Source organism: Myotis myotis, unplaced genomic scaffold (assembly GCF_014108235.1).
Source record: "Myotis myotis isolate mMyoMyo1 unplaced genomic scaffold, mMyoMyo1.p scaffold_m19_p_7, whole genome shotgun sequence".
NCBI classification, from domain to species: Eukaryota; Metazoa; Chordata; class Mammalia; order Chiroptera; family Vespertilionidae; genus Myotis; species Myotis myotis.
In genome coordinates, this window is record NW_023416379.1 from 3,579,689 (window position 1) to 3,598,213 (window position 18,525).

At 55.1% G+C, this 18,525-nt stretch overlaps 1 protein-coding gene and 1 long non-coding RNA gene across 3 annotated transcripts in view; one reads left to right on the forward strand and one right to left on the reverse strand.

The window, feature by feature from the left end:
• Positions 1-18,525, forward strand: part of SLC22A2 (solute carrier family 22 member 2) — a 19,599-nt gene continuing 1,074 nt past the window's right edge. The window contains exons 1-10 of the mRNA XM_036318180.1: positions 1-999; positions 2,935-3,038; positions 5,657-5,811; positions 8,291-8,459; positions 8,763-8,877; positions 10,107-10,213; positions 12,315-12,529; positions 13,580-13,688; positions 14,213-14,325; positions 15,884-15,983. Of these exons, the coding sequence (XP_036174073.1) occupies positions 589-999; positions 2,935-3,038; positions 5,657-5,811; positions 8,291-8,459; positions 8,763-8,877; positions 10,107-10,213; positions 12,315-12,529; positions 13,580-13,688; positions 14,213-14,325; positions 15,884-15,983 (1,598 nt within the window). The 5' untranslated portion in view covers positions 1-588. The remainder of the gene's footprint in view (positions 1,000-2,934; positions 3,039-5,656; positions 5,812-8,290; positions 8,460-8,762; positions 8,878-10,106; positions 10,214-12,314; positions 12,530-13,579; positions 13,689-14,212; positions 14,326-15,883; positions 15,984-18,525) is intronic.
• The window catches only part of LOC118660588, a 21,852-nt gene continuing 12,101 nt past the window's right edge, over positions 8,775-18,525 (reverse strand). The window contains exons 2-3 of one of the 2 annotated variants that reach the window (XR_004968982.1): positions 9,225-9,464; positions 8,775-8,888 (exon numbers count right to left, since the gene is read on the reverse strand). This is a non-coding gene — a long non-coding RNA (uncharacterized LOC118660588). Of the gene's footprint in view, positions 8,984-9,224; positions 9,465-18,525 lie in introns of both variants that reach the window. The other variant, XR_004968981.1, reaches the window with a different exon arrangement.

The following is an 18,525-nucleotide window of genomic DNA, read 5'->3' on the forward strand; positions in this document are numbered from 1 at the left end:
AGACGAAAACCCAAACGAGCAGCCACAGTGCGGAACCAGGGAGCATGTGCTGTTTGTAGCACGAGCCCGGGGTAGGGTCTGCAAACCTCCTTCATGCAGACCAGGCTCTGCCCCCAGTCCAGGGCGCACATGGCACCAGGCGAGCCAGCCTGTGCATCCCCCAGCCCCGGGAGGAAGGGGGCCGAGCGGGCGCGATAGGAAAGTGTTCCTTCCCCGGACACTTAGGTTACTGGGGAAAGATTAACAGGCCAGCGGTGTGTGAGCGCTCAGATTTCTCGCCCGGGGACACAGAGCGAGGATTGTTTGTGGTGCTGGTAGGAGGCAGTGGCAAAGCGGTGTTGCAATCGACACATCTGGCTGAGGGCACGGCGGGGCAGCGGTCAGGGGAGCAGCGGGCCCAGCACCGGCGGAGGAGGCACGGCTGGAGGCCGGGCCGCGGGCAGGGCTGCTCCAGAGCGGCTCTCTCTGAAGTGAGCTCACGCTCACACTTGGACTTTTGGTCCGAGCTGTGCTGAGCCGGCCGCAGCCTGGCGGGGACATTCGCGGCCGCCAGGGAAGCACATCGGAGCCCTCCTGCCCGCAGCCACCATGCCCACGGTGGACGAGGTGCTCGCGCACGTCGGGGAATTCAACTTCTTCCAGAAGCAAACGTTCCTCCTCCTCGCTCTGCTCTCGGCCTCGTTCCCCCCCATCTACGTGGGCATCGTCTTCCTGGGCCTCACCCCTGAGCACCGCTGCCGGAGCCCGGGTGTGGCTCAGCTGAGCCGGCGCTGCGGCTGGAGCCCGGCCGAGGAGCTGAACCTCACGGTGCCCGGCCCGGGGCCCGCGGGCGAGGCCTTCCCCCGCCAGTGCCTCAGCTACGAGGTGGACTGGAACCGGAGCGGCCTGGACTGCGTGGACCCGCTGGCCGGCCTGGCCGCCAACAGGAGCCTCCTGCCGCTGGGCCCCTGCGGGCACGGCTGGGTGTACGACACGCCCGGCTCCTCCATCGTGACCGAGGTGAGTGAGGCAGGACTTAAACCGACAGCAAATGGTGCAATAAACTGATTGAAAATAGACCCAGAGCCACAGAAGCAGGAACAGACTGTTGAACCTCAGAGGGAAGGCAGGAGAGGGTGCATCTATGCATCACCCGTGGGCACAGACAATGGGGAGGTGAGGGCGGGGGTGGGGGGTGACGAGAGCGGGCTGGAAGAGGTTAATGGGGGGAAAGGAGGACCTATGTAATACTTTCAACAATAAAGGTTAAGAATTTTAAAAAATAGTGTAGCTTTTTTTATGGAAGAAGCCAGTAAGGCATGCTCTTTGGACTCAGGGTATCTTAGAAAATCCCGGTTTCTGAGAAAAACATGCAGCCTCTTATCTGTCTGGAGTGTGAATGGATTAGCTAAAACCCGGTCAGATTCGATCATGATTCTCACTTATGCAACTCCCAGCTGTAAGAAACAAGCAAACGCCAATGACAGTTCCCGGAAATAATGCCAGGGAAGGGAAAGATTCAAGCCTCCTCTCCCTCTGGCCGCCCTGCCTCCCCTCCACTCCCCCATCGCAGCGCGGAGGGTCCCTGCGGGCCCACCTGAGCGGTGCCCGTCGGACTCGCTGCGCTGCTCCTGCTGGCCAGCTGGGGTGGGAGCTGATGCGATGGTGCCCTTACGTTACTAAACACCAGAGGCAACATTAGCATCTAATGGCAATCTAATCTCATTTCAATAAATATAGAGAAACAAAAAAATAGAGATGTGCTCTTCCTAGAGGCAAAGCAAAATGGAGGAGGGGGGGAGGCAATTATCCCGAGAACACAGAGCACAGAGCATGCCGCTGCCTGGCGCCATGGGAAGACTGGGTGGCTCCTGTGGACAGACCTTCAGCGCGAGGGGCCTTGTTTAAGGACCTCAGATGGTCTCGCAGTTGCATGAAACGCTGAAGGTCACAGATTTAGCCCCCCACAGCGATGAGGCTTTATAGAGGGGCACACTCCTCCTTCCCGCAGAGATGAGGAAACAGGCCCAGGGAGCAGGGGAAAGTTTCGCCCACAGCCGCGGCGTGAGAGGATTAGCAGTCAGCCCTAAGCGGCATCGCCTGCCTTCCAGGCCAGCACCCGGCCCTCCTCCCACACTCCCTCCTGTTCCAGAGAGAGCAAGTGTCACAGCTCAGCAAGACGCCCCCAGTCAGTCCCCCAGACATTAGCAGGGGTGGGGAGTGTCCGGCCCGAGGGCCGTACAAGGCCCTGCCAAGGCATTAGGGGTGAGTTCTAATTAAATGTTTGACCAAATAGAGCAGGCTAGTTTTAAAGTTGATTTTAACTTTGTATGGCCTGCGAATGATGTTCTAAATATCTAAATGGGCCCTGGCTGGTTTGGCTCAGTGGATAGAGCGTCGGCCGTGGACTGAAGGGCTCCAGGTTCGATTCCAGTCAAGGGCACATGCCCGGGTTGTGGTCTTTATAAGTAAATAAATATCCAAATGGAAAGCCCCCGCACCTCCACCCCACCCCCCTTCTCCCGCCCCGACCCCGGCCCCGGCCTTAAAGAGACAACAACAAGATGAGGAACAACCCAACCTACTCCAGGCAGCTTTTGTGTCCTGTTCACACACCTATTTGTGCACTAAAATTAGAAAGGGAAATTGTTCTGTGCAGAAATGAAGTGACTACCCGGCTTCAGCTGATGTAGCCAGCAACGGAGTTTAGCCTAACGACCTACTGCCAGGCGGGACGCTAAACAGACTGCGGGACAAATCTTGTGGTCGTGTGGGGAAACTTAACAAATGGCAAGAAAACAGTGGGTTCCTGCCTCCCGGCCCGTCCGCCCCATGCCGGGGACACGAGGGGGTCCGCCCCATGCCGGGGACACGAGGGGAGCTCCCCAGGCCAAGGCGGGCCTGACCGTTTGTTTCCTTTCTCTCTGGACGCGGGACCCCTCTGGCCCTCGGCAGTTTAACCTGGTGTGTGCCAACTCCTGGATGCTGGACCTCGTTCAGGCAGCCGTGAACGTGGGATTCTTCGTCGGTTCCATGGGGATCGGCTACATAGCAGACAGGTGGGTGCCACGGGCTCCGGAAGCACTTGGGTTCAGCTGTCCCTGCTGGAAACCAGGCGTCTCACAGTCCACAGACTACAAATGCCTGCCTCGAAGCGCTGCCTGGGCCATCTCAGGTTTCCTCTGCGAGAGACAAGCCTGGCCCCTGGGTTACTCCCGTCCTCTGGGCCCTGGAGAGAGGGCTCTGTAGTTGGCAGTGGTTCTGCCCAGGGGCTATGCAGAAGCCTAGGGTGAGAGGGAGGGTAATGGATGGTTTGGCCCAAGTCCTTCTTCCTCACCATCCACCCGGGCGAGGGGAGGGGAAGAGAGGGAGGAAAGGTGTTAAGAGGCTAGTGCACCAGCAGCTCCATCCACCACACCCCTTCTGGGACTCTGTGCTCAGCTCCTCTCAGAGGCTGCTCCTGGGACGCTGTGGGAGCCCGTGAGGCAAAGAGGAAGGTCATCTGCTTTTATTTCATGGCCTCAGAGCTGAGGATGGCTGTTTGGAGGTGACCCCTTAAGTCAGGAGCGCCGCACTGAGGGGAGGGGCTGGTCCAGAGTCCCCTGGGCTCCTTCCAGCGCGTGGCCCTCCTGCTGGCCCCTGGCCCCCTCTCCCCCTCCCTCACTGGGTGGTGCAGACACTGACACTCTCCCGGACAGAAGGGAGCAGCTAGGTGGCTGCGCCTCGCGGCTGGTTAAGCGAGCGAGTTAATGATTCTCATCCCACTCAAGGCAGGAGACCGGTTCTAACTCTCCTGACACTGCACTCCTGGCTGATCATCCCCAGTCATCCACCTTCTGCGTGGCCTCATTACTGTTCGTACTTTCAATCCCGGGTAGAGCTGCTTACTCATGGCTCTCCCTCAGGATGCTGGTCCTTCCTTTGCACTGGATCTTCTTTTCTTTTTTCTTAAATTGTCTGAAGTTCTGTTGGCTTTGCCTCTTTTTCTGTTCTATTTGTGTGTGCAGGTAAGAGTGTGTGATAAGATAGCCACCCCCGGGCTCAAAAAAGGCAATTTATATTTTGCATACTTAATGCCTATTTCTGAACAATTTTCCGATTTATACAAGGATCTCATCGAAATCTCTTTTATGCTACAGAATAAACCAACATTAAATAGATTGTTTTCTGTGAGATTTTTTAAAAATATGACCTGACAGACAATTACAGCATCTTTTCAAAGAAAAGCAGGGATGGGGGAGGGGGAGACTATGAAAAAGTTGTAAGTAGGAATACTGAGTCTGACACCAAGTCACCTCGCTGGAGGTCAGCTTTGCAAATGGAAAGTGGGAAGGAAGGAAAAGGAGTGGGGGGAGGGAGGGCGGAAGGAAGGAAGGAAGGAAGGACCGATGCTAGGGAATTTGAAAATAAACTTTGCTAGATATCTAATTTATTTCATCACCCACGACCTCCTGAAGGGTGATTTTGAGGATCACCTGACCCCAAAAAGGAATCTCTCACCAAGTCCAGGTTCTTTGTTCTAACCATTAGTCATTCCAAGTGCTGCATCCGTGTTCGATCCGTGTTGGACACTGGCTCTGAGGAGAAGGCCCCGATCTGCAGCACTTGCTGATGCCCCTGGTGTGAACACTCACTCCCACATGGCCCACTGCAAGCTACCAAGCTGAGGCCACTGAGCGCAGGGTTGGCTGGAGACAGGTGCCGTCCTGTGTGCTCCCACCGCACACACCACAGAAAGTCACAAATAACCTCATGAGCATCCATAACGGTCAAACACCGCGACATACTGGGAATTGATGCGTTTTACATATTTATTACTTACACGTGTTTTTAAGTGTAATTTACCTAATTATAAGCATATAATTTAACTTTGATGGCTGTTTAACAATGAGCTCACAGCGTGTCTGAAAATATAACAATGAGCTCTCAGGAGCCAGGGCCTCCCAGAATGGATGGAACTGGCTCAAAGCAGAATCTAGGTCCCCGTGGGCCCCAGCCAACTTACCCAACCACGTGGACGCTTCCAAGTCGAGGTCTCCTATGTGCCAGTCGCTGTGATGGGCACCCCCACGCCTTGTATTTCAGTTAGGGTCAGGACAGCCTTCAAAAGGAGAGTTGAGGCCCCGGCCAGGGAGCTCAGTTGGTTAGAACGTCATCCCGATACACCAAGGTTGCAGGTTCGATCCCTGGTCAGGGCACATGCAAAAATCATCCAATGCATGCATAAATCATCATCCAATGCCTGCATAAATAACCATCCAATGCATGCATAAGTGGAACAACAAATCGCTGTTTCTCCCTCTCTTTGTGTCGGATTTGATCATTCCCAGTTTTTCAAAGGAGCACACTGAGGCCCAGTGAAATGAAAGCCGTGCTTCCCCAGTATTAACGTACAGATGACCCCCCTGGGGACCCTGTGAGAATTTAGACTCTGGAAGAATGACCCTGGCCCTCACACCCTCCCAGCGAGGGACTGAGTGGTGCCCTGGTCCCGGGTGAATGGGCTTCTGGGCCTAAAACGCACGCAGAGTCACAGGTGGAAAGTCTTGACCAGGACGGACCTGAGCCGGGCTCTCGCCCATAATTCAGATGTTGGAGCTCCGTAACTTCCATGACTTTCCACAGCCTTCGCCCGTCAAATCTCACCCTCTCCCCTCTCCTTGTTTGCTCCTCGCAGGTTCGGCCGCAAGCTCTGCCTCTTGCTCACCATCCTCATCAACGCTACGTCGGGAGTTCTCATGGCCGTTGCCCCGACCTACCCCTGGGTGCTACTGTTCCGCCTGGTCCAAGGGCTGGTCAGCAAGGCCGGCTGGGTGATCGGCTACATCCTGAGTAAGAGGCTGTGACTGCAGCGGGGAGAGCGAGGGTCGGTGCTGCCAGAATGCAGGCAGGTGGTGGGGGGCAGGCACAGGGACCCGCCTTCCAGACAGCGTCCAGACGGGTGTCTTTTCTGCGTCAGGAATTCCTAAAATCCTGTCGGTCCGCTCAGCGCGCGTCCCTCCCGTAAAGAACACAATGGAGTCGGCAGCGGCTCCTTACGTAATTCCTTAGGAATCTGTGTTTTCTGTGCCCGGGGGTAGGACATGGAGAGAAAACTAGCCTGCCAGGCCAATCCATGAAGAAAAGGCAGGGCCGAGAGATGCATTAGGTTTATGAGGGACTTTGATACTTTGCCGAAAGCCATTCCAGCAAAGCACTGTTAGCCTCGATGTACATGCGAGGAGGCTGAGAGCGCGAGGGCTTGGTTGGTCTAGGCCAGTGGTCGGCAAACCGCGGCTCGCGAGCCACATGCGGCTCTTTGGCCCCTTGAGTGTGGCTCTTCCACAAAATACCACGTGCGGGCGCGCACGTACAGTGCGATGGAAACTTCATGGCCCATGCGCAGAAGTCGGTTTTTGGCCTGGGCGAGTCTATTTTGAAGAAGTGGCATTAGAAGAAGTGGGGGTGTCGGTCGGACGACGGGCAGGCGGGCCACGTAATATGCAGCGCGGGGGAGGCGCACGCGATTGATTCATGCACCAGTTGAGGATGGGAGAGTTGGAAGGGGTCGACCTCAGTGAACGTACCTCCATCAGATTGAGGACGTTTTTAGCAAAGGCCAGCATAGGAGGACCCTAATGAAGTTAATAACAATGTACCTACCTATATAGTTTAAGTTTAAAAAAGTTGGCTCTCAAAAGAAATTTCAATCGTTGTGCTGTTGATATTTGGCTGCTGACTAATGAGGTTGCCGACCACTGGTCGAGGCTCCCCAGCCCGCGGCAGGCCCGGGAGTGTCACTTACATCCACTCACAGCAGCCAGCTTGGGCTTCCGCTCCATGGGGCGCAGGAGAAGGCTCGGCTTCTAGAAGCACAGCACCTTCAAGGTGGCACCAGAACAAGTGCCCCCCATCAACAGGCCCCATTGCTTTCCCTTCAGCGGCCTTTGAACAGCGTCCAGGTACAGGGAGGGGGACACGTGAGACCGAAATAACAATAGCAAAGCTCTCACGACGCACGAGAGACCTAGACTCCGTGCCTGAACCTCTGCCTGCTCACACGAACTTGGCGGTTCTGGGAGAGGAGGAAGGGTGGCGCGGGTGCTGGTGGCTGCCTGTCGCGGCAGACACCTAACGATGTTTGGGCCACAAAGGAATCCACGCGCCCAGTTATTCCAGCGGTAATTCGGTTGCAGGACACGCAGTGTGTAGAACTGTGTGGAAATCAGCGGTGGGAACTGAAGCCGGTTCAGCCTCCGCTCCGCTCTTGCCCGTCCCTCGGCACGGCCTGCGGGAGGCCTGCCTGTGGAGGAGGCTTCTGTGGCGGACGGGCGTTTCTCCTTAGGGGGCACTCGCCTCCTCTGGTTGAACTCTGCTGTAAGGTGCTTTGGGGTCATTCACAGTCATTGACAGTATTTTTAGGGTGCATTTCTGTTTGGTTTATAACGGGTTGAAGTCTTCGACACAATCCCCAAACGTTTTAAACGGAAACTCTGTGACTTGTGGAGTATCTGAATTTCAATTCTAGTGCGTTTGCGATATGGGAATGACTACTCCCTAAATTCTTGTAGCGCAGATTCCGTTCGTCTGCCGTGATGTAGTCACGGGGGGGGGGGGGGGGGGGGGCGGGGGGGGGGAGGGAAGGTGACTGTTTTAGCGCTCGGGGTATGCTGGTGAACCGGCCCGTGGAAAACGAAAACCATGATTTATAGTGTTTTCCAACCTCTGAGTTATAAATACTCCCACAGAGACAGATTTTAAGGTGCCAGCCAGTGGGTTTAGCAACCAGCTTGCAAAGTTCCAGGGAATTTAAATACCAGTGTGTGGGAGCCGGTACCTGCCAACTCCAGGCAGGAGAACCCACCGCAAGCTTTTCGAGCCATGGACACACATTAACAGGACGGCCAGGAGAATGTTTAACTCGCGTAGAGAGCGCGTTACATGGAGGCATTCATTTACATAAAAGCCACCTGCCACCTAGATTCAGCGCTAGACTCACGTATTCCGGTGTTCAGTTATCACTGCCTTCGTTCCTCTCCATCAAAACTCCGCATGGATCGGAAATACAGCTGCCTCTATCCTTGAAATTATTCTGGGAATCAAACATGTTGCTCACCACCCCATCTAATATGGGATTATAGGATCTTTATGTGAATTAACACCATAGCAATCATTCTAAAACAGGCCTCAAGGAACAATTTAAAGTTTCAGGGAGCTGTATAGGAAGGTCTAGAATTTGGACGACACAGTGAGGTTGGCATTCTGGCTTGGCCGTGGTTGGCCAGCCAGCTGCCTGCTGTCCGGCTCGCTGACCACGTGGCTCTCTCTGCAGTGACGGAGTTCGTGGGGCTGAGCTACCGCAGGACCGTGGGGATTGCTTACCAAGTCGCCTTCACCGTGGGGCTCCTGGTGCTCGCGGGGGCGGCCTACGTGCTGCCCCACTGGCGGTGGCTGCAGTTCGCGGTGACCCTGCCCAACTTCTGCTTCCTGCTCTATTACTGGTACGTCCGTTTGGAGCAAAAAGGAAACCGGTTGCCATATGTTTTCTCTCCCTCCCCTGACACGCACCATCCCTCTGCCCCCCAGGGTCCTTCACTCCTGTCCCACCGCAGGCCCGGCCCGCCGCGTAGCTTCCCGGGCGCTTGCGGGGTGTTCCCTGGGCTGTGCAGCCCCTGCCTGACTCCATTTCCTCTGGAGGTGCCTCGCTGAGCGAGGTCCCTCCCGGAAGCCTGGTGTGGCCGCGGGGGGCAGGGCCCGGGGGTTCCCCTCCGCTCACGCACTGTTGGCACTGACACGGAACCCAGGTGCGTGCCCGAGTCGCCGAGGTGGCTGCTCTCCCAGAACAGACACGCCGAGGCCATGCAGGTGATGAGGCACATCTCCAGGAAGAACGGCAAGGCCACGCCCGCGGCGCTCCAGGTGAGCCAGTGCTGCGGGGGGGGCGATGGAGGACACGGAAAACCGCGCCATCAGAGGGCCCGCCGCAGGCAACAGAGGCTTCCATGGGACCAGGAATCATGGTTCCCTGTCAGACATTTCAAACGGGTGGGAACACGCTCACCTGCAGGGGAGGTGCCATGGCCATAGACAGGTGGGAAGCATAAACCCTTTAATTTTAGGAAACCAAACAGCCATTTGCAAGTCACATGAGGAGCTTCTGCTGAGGCACCTTGGGCCTGTGCTGCCCCCCTCCCCCACCCCTGCACCCAACCCCCCACCCCGACCGCCCTCCCCGCACCCCGCCTTCACGCCCATGTCTGCTTTACCTGTGCGTCCGCCTGCATCCCCACGGAGGGAGGCTCCCCCAGAGGGAAGATTCCCAGATCAGGAAAGAGGATTTTCCAACACGATCAATCATTTCTTAGAATTCAAGACGTTGGGTAGGAAGTGTCGAGCCGTTCTGAGCAGCCTGTCTTCTCGAGGAGCGGGGCTGGGGCCGCTTCCTCCGCCTTGCACTCTGCCTCCAGCGGACTCGCCCCTTTACTCGCACCTCCATCCCACAGCGGCTGGGAAAGGGAAAGCGAGCTTCTTAGGCAATTGTGTCGAAATCAGAGTCAATCATTTCTGACTGAGGAGCTGAGACAGGTAACCCGGCAGCATCTGAGATTTTACAGGACGTTTCCCATGGGGACTTGGGGTGCAGGCCTTCCCCCGCTTCCCCTCTGGCTTCGGGGGGCTGGGAAAACATCCCTCCCAGCAATGCCTGGACAGTCCCGGTCTTAGGTTTTGGGTCCCTGCGGAGATTGGTCAGGACCGAAACACGTGTGGGCCCCTGCCCGCCAGAGGTCACAGCTCACACCCCCGCGATGAGGTCTGGTCAGTGCTGGTCTCGCGGGAGGTTTCTTCCCCTCGCTCCTCGGTCACTCATGCCATCGTGTGGCCCCGATTTCCCGCACCGGGCTCTGCCTAGATCGCATCTGTGCCTGGGTCATCCCGGGACTCCAGCTTCCTCTCCTGGGAAGTGGGTGGAACCCCAGAACCCCACTCCCGGGACAGCTGTAAGATGGGAGGAGCGAGGGGGTGTGACGGGCTGAGCCAGTCCTGGCGGGACAGCCCTCAGCAGGCGGCAGGACGACTGCTGCTCCCTCGCGCCCGGTGAGGCACAGGGACACGGCCGCTCCACATACAAATGGTTCTCGTGTATCTAGTGCCTCAGACCCGATGAGGAAGTCGGCGAGAAGCTGAACCCTTCGTTCCTGGACCTGGTCCGAACCCCGCAGATAAGGAAGCACACCTTGATCCTGATGTACAACTGGTAAGGAATGCTCTTCCCTTTAAGATCCCTGCAGCCCGGCTGGCGTGGTCAGTGGCTGAGTGTCAACCTATGAACCAGGTTACGGTTCGATTCCCGGTCAGGGCACATGCCCGGGTGGCGGGCTCGATCCCCAGTGTGGGGCCTGCAGGAGGTGGCCGATCAATGACTCTCTCTCTCTCTCTCTCTCACATCATTGATGTTTCTATTTCTCTCCCTCTCCCTTCCCTTCTGAAATCAATAAAAATATATTTTTTAAAATAAAACATAAGTAAAATAAAATCCTTCTAAATTCTTTCAATCCAATCATTCACTTTGTGGAAGGGAACGAGATACCTTCCAACACAGCCTAGTGCCGGTGTTGTGTGGACGGTGCACAGCGAGGTGGGCCCACTGACAGCCGTTTCCCTGGCGTCATCCTCCTCAGGCAGATTTGGCGTCAGCTTCCAGTTCCAAAGCCGCGCAGGACGGTCCCAACCTGGGCTTCACCTTGGAATCACCTGGGAGGCTTTTAGATCTCAAGGCCAGACCCCTCCCCGCCAAGGATACCGTTGAATTCATCGGGAGAAGGGCTTGGGAACCACCGTTTTATAACCATGCAGCCCAAGCTGAGAGCTCCTGGTACAGCTCAGCCGGTGACGCTGTCGCTCTCTCCTGACGGCACAGGGCTGGCCGGGAAAGGGCCTTTGCCCTGTCTCTTCTTCCTGGAGAAGTCACTTTTGAACAAGAATGAGCCACAAGAATAAGCCAGTGACTTGGGCCCGACGGCGCCCGCGGCCTGCAGGTTGCCCTGAGGGCTGAGCCACGGCTCTGCACCAGGCCCTCCTCCCAGTGCCCACAGGCTGACTCACACCAGCACCTGAAGAGCCACAGTCACTGGCACGGCAAAGCCCGTGGAGAATTAGTTAGGCACCTTCACCATATTGCATGGAAAAAATGCAGCCGTGAAATCTGGCCTCATTCTTCTTCTTTCTTTAATTGAGTAATTGCAGCTCTTGCAAACTTTCCTCATATTCCCCATTAAGACAGTGGACACTTTCCGTCAACACACCTAGAAACAGTGTCAAAATATTCCTTGCATCACAGCAGGAGAAGTCATTAAGAAGAGAGCTGTGTCCATGGGCCCCTCCGGCTTCCTAAACTGTGAATGAAGCTGTCAGTCCTTTATCTCAGTTGCATTAGGAGGCCACCGAGAAGCAGCACCACTAAGGACCTGCAGAGTTTTACTAAACCAATCCCGCTCCCATGTCTTCTTGCCTTTCCAACGTGGCCAGGGATTGCGCTCCTAGGTTCTCCCCTGTCCTGGTGCTGAGGCCACAGCGGGCTGCCACCTGGTCAGATAGTGAAAAAGCAATGGATTGCCGAAACCGGTTTGGCTCAGTGGATAGAGCGTCAGCCTACGGACTGAAAGGTCCCAGGTTCGATTCCGGTCAAGGGCATGTACCTGAGTTGCAGGCATATCCCCAGTAGGAGATGTGCAGGAGGCAGCTGATCAATGTTTTTCTCTCATCGATGTTTCTAACTCTCTATCTCTCTCCCTTCTTCTCTGTAAAAAAATCAATAAAATATATTTTTTAAAAAAAAAGCAATGGATGGAGGGAACCTATCTATAGAAAACCCTAATATGCAAATTGACCAACCGGTGCAATGATGTGCACTGACCACCAGGGGGCAGACGCTCAATGCAGGAGCTGCCCCCAGGCTGCAGGCTCTGACCAGAGGTGGTGGGGAGTGGGGCCGGCAAGCAGGCGGCACCAGGCCAGCCAAGGCAGGTATGAGCAGGGACCACCCCAATTGCCCTGCTGGTCGCCCCACAGAGGGAGGTTACTGGCAGCGGCAGGGGACAGGGCCAGTGAGCTGGCAGCACCAGTCAAGCCAAGGTGGGTGCAAGTAGGGCCCCGATCACCCTGCCAATCACCCCAGAGATCAGCCCTAATTGTCGGCCAGGCATAGGGACCCTACTGTGCACGAATTTCGTGCACCGGGCCTCTAGTAGTATTAATAAGATGACAAAAGGGTGACTTAGGGCCAACCCTGATTTTCCCAGAAGCCCCCTCCCATGACTGCTCCTCCAGCCTTGACCTGAGCTCTCCTCTTGGCCCAGGTTCACCGGCTCTGTCCTCTATCAGGGCCTCATCATGCACATGGGCCTCGCGGGGAGCAACGTCTACCTGGACTTCTTCTACTCCGCCCTGGTGGAGTTCCCAGCCGCCCTCCTCATCGTCATCACCATTGACCGCATTGGCCGCCGCTACCCCTGGGCTGGATCCAACATGGTGGCGGGGGCGGCCTGTCTGGCCTCGGTTTTTATCCCTGAAGGTAAGTGCCAGGCCAAGCGAGGATCTCGCTTGCCAAGGTCCTAGCAAGAGGGGTATCACAGCCCTCTGAGAGGGAGACCACGTAATCTATCACCCAGATCGAGGTGGAATGAACCCAATATCCAGGAACTTCATGACAAACACATATGCCTTTAAGTACACTCACAACGCCCAGCTGGAGTGGCTCAGTGGCTGAGCCTCGACCTATGAACCAGGAGGTCAGGGTTCAATTCCCAGTCAGGGCACATGCCCGGGTTGCAGGCTCGATCCCCAGTGTGGGGTGTGCAGGAGGCAGCTGACCAATGATTCACTCTCATCATTGGTGTTTCTAATTATCTCCCTCTCCCTTCCTCTCTGAAATCAATAAAAATATTTAAAAAAAAAAAAAAAAGGACACTCGCACCCAAAGGTTGCCTGCCATGGTATAATGACACCCAGTTGTCCTCTAATAAAACAGGAGGGCCATGCTACAAGCCATCTGGCCGCCTGGAGCACAGGGATGGGCTTTGGGTGAGGAGGCCCAGGGTTCTGTCTTACCCAGCACGTCCCAGACACTGTTCAGGCAACTCCCGTGACTTCCCCACATCATCCTGCAAAACTAATGAGCAACCCTGAGTGACTGCTGCCAGTGACCAGGCCTCCAGCTCCTTCCTTTCCTCTCAAAACACCTTCTCAATGAGGGGGAGCAAAACCTGTCCAACAGAGTCCTCTCGCACACGGAGCTTTGCCTGAACCCTTTGGTCATTAGCAACTGTTCCGAATATGCCCACACGCAGCTGTTTCTCTCGTGTGACTCTATAGACGAAAGTTGGCCGCCTTGGCCACGGGTAGCATTCTGTTGTCACTGGAGACGGAGCTCTCGGGTGAAAAGCGTGTTTGAGCTGTGTCTGAAGTTAAACAGACATGAGCGCCTGCCGACATTGCCTTGACTCTGGAGAAGAACCGAGTTTGCTCTCTTGTCCCTCACGGGCATGTGGGCTGTCCCCCGCCACCCTCCCTCCACACCCCACACGTCTAAGCCAGGGGTGTGCACATGTGTGTTTCCCCTCAGACCTGCAGTGGCTGAGAGTCACAGTCGCCTGCTTGGGCCGCATGGGGATCACAATGGCCTACGAAATGGTTTGTCTGGTCAACGCGGAGCTGTACCCCACGTTCATCAGGTGAGCCCCGGCGCCCCTGCATGCTGGGTGCTTCTTGGCTAGAAGCGCGGGTGCCAGCAGCAGACGCCTCACTGACGGAAACACAGGTCAGAGAGGGCGGGCGCCTTCCCGGGCAGGAGCCAGGTCACAGCCCATGCCAGCAGCTGCGGGCGGGGGGGAGGGGGGGCGCGGAACAGAGCCTGCGCTGAGACGAGAGGCACTGCATCGAGAGAGGGTTACCTAAGGGCCCTGGGACTGGGACTGAAGCCACGGCAACAGGCCGGAGAAACAGGGACACCAGGGTGAAAGCAGAAAATGAAAATCACCCCCAATTTAAAGCTTTCAAGAACATTAATAGACAACAAGTATAACAGAATACAAAGGAAATGTGTGCCGTGTGTCACGTGTGTGAGCTGAGGATACCGTGAAGGCTGTTCCCAGGTCACAGGCACCTCCGTGGTTTGGGGGACTGTGTCCGTGCGGGTGGGCTGGGGACACGGCTGCTCTGGGAGAAGGTGAAAGGTCAACCCCACTCTCTGCTGCAGGAACCTCGGGGTCCTCGTCTGCTCCTCCATGTGCGACATTGGCGGCATCCTCACGCCCTTCCTGGTGTACCGGCTCACCGGCATCTGGCAGGAGCTCCCCCTGGTGATTTTCGGTGAGAAACCCTCTGAGGTGTCTTTGAATGAAAACCTATTTATCTAGGGGCCTCCGTTCTTCGACCTCAAAACAGGTGCCTGTGAGTAACAACTAGCACGACTAGTAATGAGTGGCACTATTTGCATTAGTTAAACTCGTCTTAGTAAAACCAGGATGAGTGCTCCTGTCACAGCTGCCATGGCTCCAGTGTGGGAGCCATCAGGCCTCCTGCCCGCAGAGGCACAAAGTCAGTGTCAGACCTCGAAACGGGAGGACGCTCCCCGCAGGAGCCCCGCTCTCTCCTCCTGCTCCGCCCTCCGCGATCTTCCCGGCACAGGGCTCCCTCTTTCTGCCTTCGCTGCAGGCGGATGTGGAAAACACAAACCCTCCACGGCACCACTTTGAGGAAAGGCTGTTACAATGTTACCAGCCTAAAGCATCTTAATAATAAAAGGTTAATATGCAAATGGTCGTCACACCGTGACGCCATAATGACCGATGGGCAGGGACCTGAAGCTGCGTGGCACCGGGCCCGGGCGGGGACCTGAGGCCCCACCCCCCGAGGCTGCACCCCCCCACCCTGGCGGAGCTCGACGGGGGTGGGGCCAGCCAGGTCTTGGTGTCACCCAATGGGGGTGGGCCAGCCAGATACCTCTATTAGAGAGAAAGGGCCAATAGCAATATTAAAATATTTCCTCTAATTAATTCCCTTTTAATGTGCATGAATTTCATGCACCGGGCCACTAGTACAAATATAACCTTAGATCCCAAAACTTTAATGGGAATTTTAAAGACACAAAAACACTACAAGTTTGCTACCCACCCCCACCACCACTCCCAACATATACAAAAAATTAGGGCTGGAGACAAAGCAAAAAGAAAAATGTATGAAACACCTGAATTCGTCGAAATCCAAGTCCCAGCTATGCTTTTGAAAGCTGTTACATACACCGTAACCCTTTTAAAAGCAAACCATCACTTTATTTGCCAGGTTTCTGACTCAGTTTTCCTCGCTAAGTGCTTTGTGTTGGCAGGGTTCTGTTCTTGCTTTTCTTAGAGTTGTTTTTTTTTCTTTTACAGCTATTTTCTAACTCCAAAGTATCTTAATATTATGGCAAGGTTCTCGCCTAGAATAAACTCGACTCAAATGTGAGTTGCAGTGTTTCACTTCCCTACAAGGAATTGTACTCCAGCGGAGTTTGGGATCCGCACAATATTTATGGTGGAGAGTAGGGCTGTCAGAGGGCAGAGAAATGCATAAGGAGAGGAAACGACACAGACAAGTCTTAAGGGATAAGGGAGCTCTAATTATAGCGCCAGAATGTCCCCTTCTTTTTTTAATATGTTTTTATTGGTTTCAGAGAGGAAGGGGGAGGGAGAGATAGAAACATCAATGATGCGAGAGAATTGCCTCCTGCACACCCCCCACTGGGGATGGAGCCCGCAACCCGGGCCTGTGCCCTGACCGGGAATCGAACTGTGACCGCCTGGTTCAGAGGTCAACGCTCAGCCACGGAGCCACGCCGGCCGAGCTGAGTGTCCCCTCTCACGCTGGTTCCCATGTGCCTGCCTTTCAGCGGCGGTTGGCTTGGTCGCCGGAGGGCTGGTGCTGCTGCTGCCAGAGACCAGAGGGCAGACTCTGCCGGAGACGATTGAGGAGGTTGAGAACCTGCGGAGGTACGAGCTGACATTCCCACACGTACTGCTGCCTACGGGCTCTCGGCCAGCTCTGGGGCAAGAGGAAGGGAAGATGAGGGAGGATGTAGACCTTACACCGCACAGAGAGAGCCATTCGCACAGAGTCAGACCTGAGAGTACGGAAAAGGAACCAGAAAGTAAGAAAGATATTGCGGGAGAACACCTTCTGCTTTCCCAGTGCGGGGGGGCCTTGTAACTATGGCCCGAACATCGGGACCCACTTAAAAAAGATCCATGAGCTTGCCCTCATGAGAATTAAAATTCTGCTTGGAAAAATGACTCTAAGCTTAAATAATATCACAGCCTTCGAGAAAACATGCACTCCTCCACGAAGGGTTAACGTCCCCAACGTGGAAAGAGCTCTAACCATTCATAAAAGCACCACCCAACAGGAAAACATGAGCAAAGGATTTGAACAGATAATTCTGCGAACACAAAAACGGGTCTGAAATACACGGCGATAAGCTCGACCTCCTTCCGAATAAGAGAAGGGCAGACACTCACTGCTCGGACAGCCGCTGGGATGGTTGGTGATCGCACCGCTGGGGGACATCGGTGTCAGGAGAGAATGGGGAGACAGGGGCCTACATTCCAGATTGGAAACCTCTCTGATGGGCGATATGACAATAGGATAAAGATTGCAAAGGGGCATATCCTTGTACCTGGCAACTCCACACTTCCAGAATTTACATATGCAAAACATATGTGCAAGACGATTCTTTAAGGTAATTTTTCTTAATATAACAAAAGACTGGAAACAACCCAAATGCCTGTTGAGTGGGAGACCAGTTATATAAAGTATGGTACGTGATTCAATAGAATATCATATGGCCGTTAAAAAGAAAGCAGCAGCCCTAGCCAGGTGCTCAGTAGTTAGAGCACCGGCCTACAGACTGAAGGGCCGCGGGTTCAATTCCAGTCAAAGGCGGGAGGCAACTGGTTGATGTGTCTCTCTCCCATAGATGCTACTCTCTGTCTCTCCCCCTGCCTTCCATTCTCTCTCTTAAAAAATCAACGGGAAAAATATCCTCAGGTGAGGATTAACAACAAAAACAAAAAAGAATGAACCCGCTTTATATGCACTGCTAAGGAAAGTTCTCTAAGACACATTATTAATGAAAAAAGCACAAAACAGTGTAAGTCTAACGTTGGTGGGGGAGAGTGAGAACATGCATATGCATGAGGTATATATGCACATTTGCTTGTGTCTCTGGAAGGCTTTGCGAGCACCGTGACACGGGCTGCCGTGGACTGGGGGCTGTGGGTCCCAGGTCAGAGGAGACTTTCGATGCATGCTTTTTTTTCTTTTTTTCAGAGAGGAAGGGAGAGAGAGAGAAACATCAACCATGAGAGAGAATCATGGATCGGCTGCCTCCTGCACGCCCCACCCTGGGGATCGAGCCCCCAATCTGGGCATGTGCCCTGACCAGGAATCGAGCTGTGACCTCCAGGTTCATAGATCGACGCTCACGCTTTGAGCCCCGCCGGCTGGGCTCAATGCATACTTTTTGGTACTTTCTGGATGTTGAACCACACAAACCTATTTAAAAAGTAAACTTTTTAAAAAATTTAAGAGAAATGTAGATGGCATACGCTCCACAAGTTTGCTTTGTGCCGTGTGCTTCGCCAGTTTTATTATCTTATCCAGACTCCATGTGGGGCCCCCTGGGGCCCAGTCTGCCCATCCTACGAAGCGTGCGCTTGAGCACCTTCAGGACGGAGCCACCCTGAGGCCTCGCAGCGCCTGGGCTCCTGGAGCTTGGAGCTCAGAGTTGGACAAGGCCTTTGAATTCAGCCAGAGGTCGCACTGGCAGCCGCAGGACGCCAGCGTCTCGGCGCTTAGCTTGGCCCGCGCGCTAGCTTTTAAGGGGGAAATTGTACATCCACTGAATTTCCAGCATCTGGTAACATAAATAAGCAAGCAGAGGATTGGGTAACGCTGAGAAGGCATTTCCTCTCGTTGACAACTTGCAGGAGCTGAGTGACGGCTCCGCTTTTTGGAGGACATGTCCTCCCCCCCACTCCCGCCCCCCTCCCCCCGTACCCCATACTCCCGCATGCCCTGTTCTCTAGTGCCTGGTGCATTTGTGCTTTCTGCCTGGTGCATGGAGACATTGCAGCTTGAGGTCCTGGATCCAGATGTCCGTCCTCCGTCCCCCAATCTCAGTGCAGTGTCCCCTGCACACGAGCACCCGCCCCCCACCCTGAGGACAGACTGTATCCCGCGCAATGTCCTATCCAAAAGCCAGCACCGAGCAGGTGCGCACCAGGCCGCCTGCAGTGCATGCTGAGCGCCTTCCACGGTGCTCCTCCCTCAGGTCCCAGGCCTGCCCCAGCCGCCCGTCAGGACAGGCCCTCGCGCTTCCTTCCACGTGGCCTTGACGCCAAGCCTCGGGTTCCCCATCTGGAAGTGGGGACATCAGTTCCTGTCCTGGGTTTCTGTAATGACCAGACGAGAAAGCCATGCAACGTGCCTGGCACTTCGTACGTGTCCAGTAACCGCTGTTAGTATTCACAAACG